General features: G+C 36.3%; 1 protein-coding gene across 2 annotated transcripts in view; it reads left to right on the forward strand.

The window, feature by feature from the left end:
* The window catches only part of RNF145 (ring finger protein 145), a 58,944-nt gene that overhangs the window by 18,292 nt on the left and 26,308 nt on the right, over positions 1–14,344 (forward strand). For both annotated transcript variants that reach the window (XM_042948070.1, XM_042948065.1), the window contains exon 4: positions 11,542–11,633. In XM_042948070.1, the coding sequence (XP_042804004.1) occupies positions 11,542–11,633 (92 nt within the window). The remainder of the gene's footprint in view (positions 1–11,541; positions 11,634–14,344) is intronic.

Below are 14,344 nucleotides of genomic sequence, written 5' to 3' on the forward strand. Positions count from 1 at the left end.
CGAAGTCAGATGCTTAATGACTGACCCACTCAGGTGCCCTGTCTTTATTCATTTTTAAGCAAAAATTGTGTCTGTAGAGTATAATGCAGTAGTTAGAGTATAGGGTTTTCTAAGTCATCATTTTCGTGTACAGATGAGTGCCTGGCCATCTAAGAGTGCTGTATTTTTTAGATAAGTGGACAGGTGATTGGGGAGTTTCAAATTCCATGTTCTTTATTTACTACTCTATAACCTCAGTGTCACCAGAAAGATAGGTCTCCACTTTCTTACCTGTAAAATGTTGATAATATCTTACGGGGCTATCGTAAAGGTGCAGTAAGGTAAGGCATGTAAAGCTCTTAGCATGATTTCTGACATACAAGTGTTCAGTGAATTTTTTCTTTTTTTTTTTTTTTAAAAGTTTTTTATTTTAATTCTGGTATAGTTAACATCAGTGTTATGTTAGTTTTAGGTGTACAATATAGTGATTCAACAATTCTATACAGTACTCCGTGCTCATCATAAGTGTACTCTTAATCCCCTTCACCTATTTCACATCTCCCCCCACCCACCTCCTCTCTGGTAACCATCAGTTCTCTGTAGTTAAGAGTCTGTTTCTTGGTTTGGCTCTCTCTTTTTTTCCCTTTGTTCATTTGTTTTCTTAAATTCCACATATGAATGAAATCATATGGTATCTGTCTTTCTCTGACTTATTTCACTTAGCATTATACTCTCTAGCTCCATCCATCTTGTTGCAAATGGCAAGACCATTCTTTTTTTTATAGCTGAATAATATTCCATTGTGTATGTATATACCACATCTTCTTTATCCATTCATCTGTGACACTTGGGCTGCTTCCATAATTTGGCTGTTGTGATGCTGCAGTAAACATAGGGGTGCATATATCCTTTAGAATTAGGGTTTTTGTATTCTTTGGGTAAATACCCAGTAGTGGGATTACTGGATTGTAGGGTACGTCTATGTTTTTTTAATGTTTGTTTATTTTTGAGAGAGAGGGAAGGAGTGCAAGTGGGGGAGGGGTAGAGAGAGAGGGAGACACAGAATCTGAAGCAGGCTCCAGGCTCTGAGCTGTCAGCACAGAGTTCGATGCAGGGCTCAAACCTACACACACGAGATCATAACCTGAGCTGAAGTCAGAAGCTTGACCCACTGAGCCACCCAGGCGCCCCAAGGTAGTTCTATTTTTAACTTTTTTGGGGTTTTTTTGTTTGTTTGTTTGTTTGTTTGTTTGTTTGTTTGAAGAACTGATCTTTTTTTTTGTAATTTATGAAGAATTCTGTCCTAGATATCCAATTAGAGTATCAACTACAGGATCTTTCAGATTCATCAGTTGAAGTTTTACTTCAACTGAGTAAGATCCCAGTTGCCTAAAGTTTCTGAATTATGAACTACTTTTTTTTTTTTTTTTTAATTCTCAAGTTAGTTAACATACAGTGTAGTCTTGGCTTCAGGTGTAGAACCCAGTGATTCATTTTGTACATATGACACGCAGTGCTCATCCTAAAAAGTGTCCTCCTTAATGCCCGTCACCCATTTAACCCACTCCCGACACCCCTACCCCCATTAACCCTCAATTTGTTCTCTGTATTTGGGTCTCTTATGATTTGCCTCCCTTTGTTTTAATCTTATTTTTCCTCCCCTTCCCCTATGTTCATCTCAGATTCCACATATGAAAGAATTTCTCAGATTCCACATATGAAAGAAACCATATGACATCTGTCTTTCTCTGACTTATTTCGCTTAGCATATCCTCCACTTCCATCTCGTTGCAGATGGCAAGGTTTCATTCTTTTTCATTGCTGTGTATTATTCCATTGTATATATAAACCACATCTTTATCCATTCATCAATTGATGGAGATTTGAGCTTTTTCCATAATTTGGCTATTGTTGATAGCACTGCTGTAAACATTGGAGTGCATGTGCCCCTTCGAATCAGCATTTTTGTATCCTTTGGATAAATTCCTAGTAGTGCAATTGCTGGGTCATTTTGTGAACACTTGATGTTTCTTGTGTTTTTGATTTTAGACATTCTGACAGGTGTGAAGTGATACCTCACTGTAGTTTTGATTTGCATTTCCCTTCTGGTGAGTTATGTTGAGCATCTTTCCATTTGTCTGTTGGCCATCTGGATGTCTTCTTTGGAGAAATGACTATTCATGTCTTCTGCCCATTTTTTAATTGGATTATTTGTTTTTTGGGTGTAGTGCTTAGTGAATTTTAACTAACATTCTTGTGTCTTGTTTTTATTACGCAGCCATGTTTTATGAGCATTTTCCTGTGTGTCATTCTTTAAAAAAAGACTTTTCAAATCCGTATTATGATATAGCTATATAATGATAGCCTTTTAGGTTGATGTGATTTCTTTGATTAATCATCAAAATCCTAAAGTTGAAGGTAGAGCTATATTAGTTATAATTCTGGGTGAGAAAACAATGATACTACCCTTTCCCTCATGCTTTTTTGGTTTCCATGTGGTTTAGTGGTGTAGTGATGAAAGTCTGTAGCTCTATTTTTATATACCGTGTTGCCATCCAGGCTTTTTTAGAGATCAGAATTCTGTTATATAAAGATAAAGGTGACCATGACCATGTCAGGGGTAAAGGAAAGCCTTTTTCTGACCATTCTTCTGGTGGCAGTTTTAACTTTTGATTTTTAGTTTATGGGAATGTTTTCTTCTAATGTTTAGAGTTTGTTTTTATTATAAGATCAAACTTATTTAAAATAGTAAAAATAATTATAATAGAATTTTATAATAACACACATAAAATACAAAAACATTTCTTTTTTTTTTTTTTTTTTTTTCCGTTTTGATCCTTATCCCAGTCCTTTGGGATTTATAGAAGAAAAAATTGAAGTGGGTGAATAGCTGGGAAGGAACAGTCTCAGACTTTAATTTGAATGTAGGTTTTCTAATTGCTAGTTTAGTCCTCTTAGGGAGACAGCATGGTTAGTGGGAAGAAAATGAGTTTTAGAATCAGACTGTGTATGAACTAGTTCCCTACTTAGTAAATATATTACCTTGGCAAGTTGTTTCTTTGAACCTGTAAAGAAAGATAATGCCTATCTAATGGAGTTAGTTTTGATATTAAACTAACAAATTTCAAGAAATGAAATATTTTAGTATGTCTTTTCTTAGTATAATATTTATTTCATGGTGCTGTCTCACAAAAGGTTAGTAAAGATGTGTTATCCTTGATTAATTATTCATAATATGTCACATTTATAAATATTGAGGCTTAAACATATTACATTTATAAAATATTAAGGCTGAAGTTTTTAGTTTTAAAAAGCATAATTGTTCACATTTCATGTAGCAACTTTATAGCTATCCTTTTTTTTTTTTAAGTAAGTTATTGAGATATAATCCACATACCTATTTAAGGGACACAGCTCAGTGGTTTTAGTACACTCACAGAATTTTACAGACCACACCACACTTTAGTTTAGAACATTTTTATCACTCCAAAAAGAAACCCCGTACCTGTCAGCAGTCACTAACCATTTTCCATTAATTCCCTTGCCCCCAGCCTAGGCAACTGTGAGTCTATTTTCTGTCTCTATGGATTGGCCTATTTTGGACATTTCATATAGACATATACAGTGTGCGGTACTTTGTGCCTGGCTTCTTTTAATTAGCATGTTTTCTTCCATGTTGTAGCAATTGTATCAGTATTTTGTCTGTCCAAATCGTATTCTGTTGTATGAATATTACCACATTTTGTTTATTCATCCATCAATTGATGGACACTTGGGTTCTTTCCACATTTTGGCTGTTACGAATAGTGCTGTGAACATTATGAGTAGGCTTTGTGGACATGCTTTTTTTTCTTGGGCATATACTTTGGGGTGGAATTGCATTTAACCTTTTGAGGAACTGCTATACTAATTTTCTGAAGTGTCTTCAGTATTTTACATTTCTACCAGTAGTGTGTAAGGGTTCTAGTTTCTCACATCCTTGCCAACACTTGTTGACATCTGTCATTTTTAGTATAGCCATCATAGTGAGTGTGAAGTGATTATTTCATTGTGGTCTTGATTTGTACTTCCCTGATGGCTAATGATATTGAGCATCTTTTCATGTGTTCATTAACCATTTGTAAATCTTTTAGAAAAGTATTTATTGGGATCCTTTGTTAATCATTTAACATTGTTATTATTTAACATTATTTAATCATCATTATTATTATTATTATTATTATGGAGTTGTAATACAACTCAGTTCTAGCTAGATACAACTCCTTTATACAATTATACAATTTACAAATATTTTTTACCATTCACTCTAGTCTGGTTATATCAGGCAAAGTGTAGTATGGTTCTACAAAGGAGAATCGATACTTGGATAATTTAAATAATTAACTTGGTACTTGAAAAACTGGCTATAGGATAAGTCATTTGGAAATATTAATTTCTTAAATTGAAAATTTCATAAGCTTTCAAAAAGCTGAGTTTCTATTTTCCCTTAAGACATGTATTTAAGAAATAATGAAGCTAATTATCCTTAAGTGAATAAAAACTTGTTTAGAGTATGTCTAGAATGGATATAGCTTTTAGTTCAGAGAAACTAAACTTTTGAAAATTCATGGCCATAGTTGGTATAGTATGAACATTTAATATTCTGTTTAAGCTTATTAGAATTTGATAAATTTCAAGTTCCTTAATTCTTAAAATTACTAAACTGTGCTTCTCATTTTGAGTGATGTAAGGAATGTATTTCCCAGTATCAATCCTACTTTAAAATTGAAACTATACAGTGGATTATTTATCAGGTGTTAAGTTCTTTGTAGATTTTGGATACTAGCCCTTTATCCAGTATGTCATTTGCAAGTATCTTTTCCCATTCCGGCGGTGTCCTCTTAGTTTTGTTGATTGTTTCCTTTGCAGTGCAGCTTTTTATCTTGATGAGGTCCCAGTAGTTCATTTTTGCTTTTAATTCCCTTGCCTTTGGAGATGTGTCGAGTAAGAATTTGCTGCAGCTGAAGTCAAAGAGGTTGTTGCCTGCTTTCTCCTCTAGGGTTTTTTTTTTTGTTTAAAAAAAAATTTTTTTTAATGTTCATTTAATTTTGAGAGAGAGCAGGAGTTGGGGAGGGGCAGAGAGAGAGGGAGGGAGACAGAATCCAAAGCAGGCTCCAGGCTCTGAGCTGTCAGCACAGAGCCCAACGCGGAGCTTCATCCCACAAACTGCAAGATCATGACCTGAGCCAAAGTCGGACGCTCAACCTACTGAGCCACCCAACTGCCCCTCTCCTCTAGGGTTTTGATGGTTTTCTGCCTCACATTTAGGTCTTTAATTAACATTTTGAGTTTATTTTTGTGTATGGTGTAAGAAGGTGGTTTAGTTTCATTCTTCTGCATGTTGCTGTCCAGTTCTCCCAGCACCATTTGTTAAAGAGACTGTCTTTTTTCCATTGGATAAAAAGACAACTGCTGGGTGTTGTATGTAAGCCAATTTGGCAATAAATTATATTCACACAAAAAAATAAATAAATAAAATTGAAACTATCCAGAACTACAGGGAAAAAAGAAAAACTATAACTGACATGACCATTCCTATGAGGGGTGTGGTCTTGGTTTACATCACAATTGTTTTTTTGTAAAAGTTTTAAACTCTAATATTCTTAAATTCTTTGTTTTATTGTTAGATTTATGAACTATCATATCAGTTTTGTGTATGTATAATTTAAATTAGAGCCCATGGGTTTCACAAGATTGAAAGCATACTCCTTTTCATCCTAGTCTTGGGTATGTAAGTGTTGTTTCAAATGTAAAACTTTCCCAAGAGTTATTTATGTGTGAAATGTAGATAATTAGCTCCCCATTTCATGAAAGCTTGTCTAATTTAAAGTTTCTGTATTTCAGGACTGTTAGCATTTTGGGCTAGGTCTTGATTTGCTGTGGGGGCAGTCTTGTGTATTACAGAATGCTAACTTGCCTCTCTCTGCTCACTATTTGTAGAGCACCACTCCCCAGCAGTGCTGAAACCAAAAAGCACCCCTAATTGCCAGTGTGATCTCCTGGGGAACAAAATTTTCCTCAGATGAGAACCACTGCTATTAGATAAAGGAATTGTTAAAATGAATTTTATCATTATATACTTAAAATTTAATTTTGACGGGAATAAAATTGACCCATTTCAGTATTTGATATGTTTTCTTCTTTTGAACATTATCAGATCCAGACACTAAATATTTGAGTAGGGGATCAGAAAGCACCTAAAGAGAGGGGCAGGGTGGCTGAGATGATTTAAATAATTAAGCCCCGAGTAAATGAACTATTATTATTCAATTACTAGTACATTTCTTAGGGTGTAGTAGGTACTCAGATCCAGGGGTTGGACATCTCAGTATCTGGGATCTCTTAAATTGAGCTCAGTGCCTTTTGTTTGCACATATTCCATAAGATAACTTCAAGGGCTCACAGCTTTATTCTCTGTAAAAGTAGATTAGGTTTCTTTGGAATTAAACCATTTGAAAGCTTTTAAGTGGCCAGAATGTACAGATTGTTCCTAGGTTGTTCAGGTTGCTTAAGAGATTGTTACAAGGTCAGTTGGTGAATTGGTAAGCTTCTAGGTTTTATTGTTGTTACTTATTCTTTATAACTTGTATGCTTCTCTTTATAGCAAGTATTTTCCTAAAGCAAGCTATCCTTGAGGCCCTTTACATGTATCTTATACACTCCTCAGACCCAAAGCAATTTCAGTCACTGGAGAATAGGCTATCATAGGGAACTAGAGAAGTAGATTTTCAAAGTGTTTAGTTTATTAGTGCTCAGGATTGATGTCAGTATTGCACAAATTGCACAAATGAAAAAAAGTTTAGGAAGGGAAAGATTTAATTCAGTTACAAGTAGATGACAGGGATTCTTGCTTCCTACCAACTTAATACATTTTACTGTTTAAATCTCCTAAATTGAAAAATCAAATACTGGGGGCGCCTGGCTGGCTCAGTCAGTGGAGTGTGCAACTCTTGATCTTAGGGTTTGTGAGTTTGAGCCCCAGGTTGTGTGTACAGATTACTTAAAAAAAAAAAAAAAAAAAAAAACTTTTTTTTTTTTTACAGTTTATTTATTTATTTTGAGAGAGAGAGCATGTATGTGCAAGCAGGGAGGGGCAGAGAGAGAGAGGGAGAGAGAGAATCCCAAGCAGGCTCCATGCCAACATGATTTCCCACGAACCATCAGACATGACCTGAGCCGAAATCAAGAGTCAGATGCTTAACCTACTGAGTCACCCAGGTGCCTCCCCACAAAAAGTAAATCTTAAAAAAAAACAAAACCATATACTGCTTTTGAACATTTCATCTGATTCAGTCTTTTTTTTTTAAGTTTTTTTTTTTTTAATTAATTTATTTTGAGAAACAGAGAGGTAAGAGAGAGAATCCCCAAGCAGGCTCTGCACTCTCAGCACTGGGCCTGATAGGGGGCTTGAACTTAGGAACTGTGAGATCACGACCTGAGCTGAAACCAAGAGTCAGATGCTTAACAGATCGAGCCACGCAGGTGCCCCTGATTCAATTGTAAAATACTCACTAAATTCTATTAAAAATTAGAATTTCTTTTTTTTTTTTTTTTTTTTTTAATTTTTTTTTTCCAACGTTTTTTATTTATTTTTGGGACAGAGAGAGACAGAGCATGAACGGGGGAGGGGCAGAGAGAGAGGGAGACACAGAATCGGAAACAGGCTCCAGGCTCCGAGCCATCAGCCCAGAGCCTGACGCGGGGCTCGAACTCACGGACCGCGAGATCGTGACCTGGCTGAAGTCGGACGCTTAACCGACTGCGCCACCCAGGCGCCCCTAAAAATTAGAATTTCATGGCTACTGAATCAGAGTAATTTTTGGACTAAAATGACTCATGGAATTTTGGATAATTCCTTCTCTGGATTCTTTTTATTTGGCTTTCTATCTTGTTTATTTATATTGTGAATGACCCACTTTGTTGAGAGACTAGTAATGAAGAGTTTACATTGTCAGCATGAGATGCTGGGAAGTTGTTCATAACTTGGAGATCTTTGTTCAGATACTGATCCATGTTAAAGTTCTCTTGGATAGTTTGGGGTGCAACAATGCCCAGATTCTTCTTTCAAAAGGGACAGCTCAGTAGTGGCTCCTTGGTGAGACCAGTAGTTTAGCCCTCACCAAAGCCACTGCCCTGGCTCTGGCAAGCCAAGCTCAGTGGGACCAAAGAGGGACTACAGACTTTCTGGGCCTGGCCGTCTTTCTTGAGGTGGGGCTTACTGATGAGTCAGCCAGACAGGAAAGATTGTGAAGGACCATCTTGAGAGACAGGAGTGGAGCAAAGGAGAAAGGGTCTGAGGTACCTCGAGAAGGTGTTAATTTCTGTGGTAGGATGATTGTTCCAGTAGCATTGAGGAGGGGCTGCAGCATTGAGGAGAGCTGTTCTCTTAGGGTTCTAGAGGAGAGCAGCCCAGAGAGCTAGTGGTAAGAAGCTGTTCAACACTGTGGTGTTGTCTTTAAGGCCTAACGGTTGACTATTCTTTTGGAAGACAGATCTCCCTTAGTCCCCTATAATTTCACTAAATCACAAAGTCACGAAATACAGAGAGTGAAAAAGAGAAAAAAAATCATTCTGTATTAAAAAATTTTTTTACATTTTTATTCATTTTTGAGAGAGAGACAGACAGACAGACAGCGGGAGCAGGGAGGGGCAGAGAGAGGAGACACAGAATCCAAAGCAGTCTCCAGGCCCTGAGCTGTCAGCACAGAGCCCAACGCGAGGCCCTGAATTCACAAACTGTGAGATCATGACCTGAGCTGAAGTCGGACACTTAACCGACTGAGCCACCCAGGTGCCCCTCATTCTATATTTTTATAGCATTTATCACAATGATAATTATTATTGTAATTGTAATTATATAATTGTAATTATTATTAGTATTAATCTAGTAATTGTAGGTCTCCCTGGTTTGTAAGCTTCATGCTAACAGGAATTGTTACTTTCCTGTCTACTGTAGTATTCCCAGAGGGTAGCAGTGTGCTAACAACATATTATGTATACGGTATATTTTTTGTGAGGCCAAAAAACATGGAGAAAGTTGATTTTCCTTACAGGTTTTGTTATGTAAAGTCAGAATTTAAGATTAGAGGCTCTAAAGAAGACAAAGAAGTGCTAAAAAATAAACTAAAGTAGGCTAGGAAATAATGCAAAACAATTAACAAATGTCTCGGCAATAAGAAATTCTAGAGTAATGGGTTTGCTGAGTTATATATGAAACATCAGTAATATGATGACAGAAGCAAACAAGGGAGAGAAAACATGTCAGGGAGACCAACTCTGCAGTTTCCACCGCCCACGTTACTAGGAAAGATTTCCTGGGCACTGAACCCTTCGGGGACACCTTTTGGCTCTTCCTCTTGGGGATGGAATTCCTGTAGTCACCCCATTCCCTTTTTATTGAAGTGAAATTCACATAAAATTAACCTTTAAAGTGAACAGTTCATTGGCATATAGTACATTCATAATGTACAACCATCACCCCACGATAAAACCCAGTACATATTACGTCCTTTCCATTTTCCCTCCCCTCCCCTCCTCCTCAGCCCCTGGCAAGCATCAGTCTGCTTTTTGTCTTTGTGGGTTTCCCCTCTTTTAACTGGATCTGTTGGAGAGGAATATGAGATGGCCACAAAGAAATTATTTGCCTTCAGAGGTCTTGGACTCAGAATTAGAGCTCTTTTAAATACGAATTTATTTGGGGGCACCTGGGTTGACTCAGACGGTTGGGCGACTGACTTAGGCTCAGGTCATGAGCTCATGGTATGTGGGTTCAAGCCCTGCATCAGGCTTTGTGCTGACAGCTCAGAGCCTGGAGCCTGCTTCAGATTCTGTGTCTCCCTCTCTCTCTACTCCTCACTTGCCTTGTGTTCTATTAAAAATAAATAAAGACTAAATAAACTTTTTTAAAGATAAATTTTTTTCTTTAATAGCATTTTCAAAGACTTCATAAATTTTAAGTGATATTTATATGTGTATTTTATTGTAAATTTCATAATTCTCTTAATTCTTCAGTTTTCTGTCCTAAAACTTTGTAAAATGTAGTAATTTTATGTTGGTGGCTATCTAGTAAGGTAGCATTCAGATATTTATATGTTATTTGCATGTGTAGCATTTGTACTTCTCACAGGGTTTTGAGCACTGACCTCTGGACTGAGTAATCCTTTGTTATAGGGCTGTCCTATGCACTGTAGATAGGATGTTGTGGCAGCATCTTGGCCTAGGTGCTCGGAGTACCCCCAACCTTTTTAAATTGTGACAGCTAAAAATGTCTTCAGACAGTGCAAAATGCCCCTTGGGGTCAAAATCACCCCTGGTTGGCCAGCACTGCATTAAAATCATTCGTCTTGAGAATTTCAGTAAAAAGAGACTATTAATATATTATTTGTTAGAAGTGGTCATCATAGAGTGATAGAGGAGAATTACTAAATCTCCCATGAATTTAGGTCCATTATTGATTTTTGTAAATTGTCCCCCAAACTGCTTCTGTTCATAAAACTTATTTTGGTTTTTTGACAGTATTCTCCTTTTGGATTATGTAAGGGTCATTTCTTGTTTGGCTATGCTACACTAAAGGAATTCAACTTGATTGCCTAATAGGAAGTAATTTCATGGAAAAAGTAAATATAGCTGTGGGTTTGTTCAGAAATACTGAAACATTCAGATTCTTTTAAATACAGTGGATAAAGCATTCAATAATTGAAGAAAAGGAGAATTTTTTACACAGTTTCCTTACGATGATGTCAAAAGAACTTAACAGTCTTCTAGTATTACTGTTTTAACTTGCTGATAAATTAAATTCTCCCTTTTTGTGCTTCTTGGCTGTGCACTGAAAGTTCTGTTTTCTCAGTGTAGAAAGACTTTTTTTTTCTCTACTTATTTCTCAGTAATCACATGTCATTTAACATCATTTAAATTTTAAAAGGAATATTTGATGTGATTTAAAATTTGATTCAAAATAAATCTGTAGCCTACTTTATTATAAGTCTAATTATAGATTCTTGATAGAGTTGAAAGTGACAATTTTTAAGGATTGTCCTGTGAGCCAGTTTTCTACTTAGTTTGTGATTTTACCTATAACTAAGAATAATTGGGGATAAAACTTTGGGGAAAGTAAGATAGGTGGGATGGTGGAAGAGAGCCAAAAGAGGGGAAATTTGATGTAATATTATTGGGTATTATCACTTAAGTAATAGGGTTGAGGGATGGTTTCTCAAATGTTTTTTTACTGGGAATAGTTATTTAACAAGGCCATGGGAAAAAAGAAAATCCCACCGAGTAGATTTTTGGCTGTCTTCTCTGCATAGTAAAATTCAGATGCAGTAAATTCTGATCCATGCGTGGAAGAAGGAAATGAAGACCATCCTTACCTAGTTTTTTATACCTAAAATTTTCCTTAATGTAGATGTGGAAAGAAGTGTTATTAACATAATATGCTTTTTATAAGAATACTGTGCTTTAGTTGCTTTTCTTTTCCATATGTGCTTGGTATGTATCTAATATGTTATTACCATTTTATTTATTTAGGGACTACGTTAGGAGTGAACTGGAGTCTGCCTATGAAGGACCCATGTATTTAGAACCTCTCTCCATGAATCGGTTTACCACAGCCTTAATAGGTAAGTATTAGAAAAGAATTGAAAGTGTAGGTGGAGACCAACCTTACTTATTATTTTTTTTACATGCTAATAATCATACGTAGCCTATAGTTGCTTGTGTTTTTTTAATGATATTTTAACGATTTAGAAGGTTAATTTTTAAATAAAGCTAATTATTATTTTATAAGATTAAAATTAAATATGTAATGTCTTTATTGTTATTGAGAGCCATCACTGTATTCAAAAGTAAATTGCCAGAAATGTCAAGAACTTGAGACACGATTGAAATATTTAGGTAGTAGAATGTTAAAAATAGGAGTGTTAGCTAAGACCCAAAAATAATATAGAGAGTCCCAAGTGATGTACTAGACCCTGCCTACCATGCCGGAATTATAGAAAAGGAAGTGAGAGAAAATCTATTTTATGACTTTTACACTCACCCATATAGAGGGTCTTGCAAAATTAAATGTTGGAGATTAAGGAGAATTTCTTTAGAGAGCTGTTTGCTCTGAAATACCTCCCCAACCATTCACATTTAGAGAAGTCAGCAGAAGACCATTTGGAGAGTCACATGTCTTCTGTGGTTTAGGGGGGGATACTGTGAACTGACCCACACTTTGAAAGTCTAAAGCTGCACCATCCAAAATTAGCCACATATGGGGTACCTGGGTGGCTTAATCGGTTAAGTGTCCAACTCTTGATTTCAGCTCAGCTCATCATCTCATGGTTCGTGAGATTGAGCCCCACGTCAGGCTCTGTGCTGACAGTGTGGAGCCTGCTTGGGATTCTCTCTATCTCTGTACCTCCCTCACTCTTTCTCTCTCTCTCTCTCAAAATAAATAAGCAAACATTAAAAAAATAAAATTAAATGTAGCTATCGAGCTCTTGAAATGTGGCTAGTCCAAATTAAGATACACTATAAGTGTAAAACACACATACCTACTTTCTAAGACTTAGTACAAAAAAGGATGCAAAATGTCTTCTTTAAATGCAGATTGAATGTTTTTATATGATAATCTATGGGGTATGTTGTTATATAATATATATTTATTGTTAATATATATATATGTATATATATATATATATATATATGTATGAGTGAGTTGGCTTGCTGTGAGTTTTCTGACTATGGATATAGTGAAAATGTCTTTTGGGGTTCTTTTGTATCTTCTAATCTGGGTAGGCAAAGGATGTTAATTTCTTGTGAACTAGTTAAGGGCTCCAAGAGTCTATGGGATTTTTTTTTAGGTCTTTCTAAGAGGGACTTTAGAAGGATAAGACTCCAACAGGGATTGAACCTCCAAGAGTTCAGCAAAGAACCAGAAACAGCCAGAGGAAGGGTACATAACAAATACTAAGGGTGGGAGAGCCACCGTGATGGGAACAATCTGAGAAGAACCCATAAAAATGCTCAAGAGAAAAGAGGATAAGTTTTAAGTGTTCCAGCTTCAGGGAGCACCAACACCCAATCTCTGTAAGAGCATAGTCCAGTAAGAATTTCCTACTACCCACTCTCCTTCTTTCCTACATGCTTCAAGCCTAGGTAAGTCAGGAGGAGAGGGCAGTGGTGCTGGCAGAGAAAGAGGGCAAAGCCTGCCATAACTTCTTCATCCCCCTCACAGTTGCAGGTTTTCCATCTATAGTCCCATAGGAGGCCTGAGCTAACGTAAGGGAAAAGCCTGAACTAAATCAGTTTCAGAGTTTTAGTCATTGTTCAATTGGGACTGTGTAACCTAAGTTAGATTAGAAAAGTTATAGGATCTGGCTTAGGGGCAGGAGAACACTAAACTTCACAGAGTGGATTTTAAATAATTTTTTAATGTGTATTTTTTTTTTGAGAGAGAGAGAGTGAGTGAATGGGGAAAGGGCAGAGAGAAGGAGAGGAAATCCCAAGCAGGCTCCACGCTGTCAGCACAGAGCCCGATGCAGGGCTTGATCTCACCAACTGTGAGATCATGACCTGAGCTGAAACCAAGAGTCGGATGCTTGATAGACTGAGCCACCCAGGAGTCCCTTCACAGAGTGGATTTTAAAATCATTTTCCTTAGGATTTGCTTAATAACGTTCTCTTTTCCTTAGCTTACTTTATTATATAAGAATATAGTATGTATTACATATAACATACAAAATATGTGCTATGTTATTGGTAAGAATTCCAGTCAACAGTAGGCTGTAGGCTTTAAGTAGTTAATATTTGGAGAGTCAAAAGTTATGCAAGCATTTTCAACTCTGCATCGTTGAACAAATACATTGTTGAACAATGTTGAACATTGAACAGCCCTTGCATTGTGCAAGCGTCAAGTGTATTTGAAAGGTTATATTTGAAAGGTTAAAGAGCTCGTAAGGTATTTTTATTCCGTGATGGATGCAATATAGTACAAACTTGAAACATTTCCTTAAATTTTTGCCATCAGTAGCTATGATACTCTGTTTACTCAGCTAAGATTCAATTAATTGGAAATAAAATCCATAAACTGTTAAGCACTATATTTTCTTCCAATTTGGATTTTAAAGGTACTTTCTATTTTCTTCTGTTTCATTAATGAGCTTTTAATGAAAAACTGAGTAGTATTAATATGCCATCATTTCTTAGAGTTGCAGACTTCTGGGAGCTATTTCTAATAGTGGAATCCTGAAATCCAAAGATTACTTTGTGATTTTGATTTATTCAGAATTACCAATTGGAATAGGCACATCAATTTAAACAACTTCCCGTTCTTTTGGAGCTATAG

Source organism: Panthera leo, chromosome A1 (genome assembly GCF_018350215.1).
Source record: "Panthera leo isolate Ple1 chromosome A1, P.leo_Ple1_pat1.1, whole genome shotgun sequence".
Classification (NCBI taxonomy): Eukaryota; Metazoa; Chordata; class Mammalia; order Carnivora; family Felidae; genus Panthera; species Panthera leo.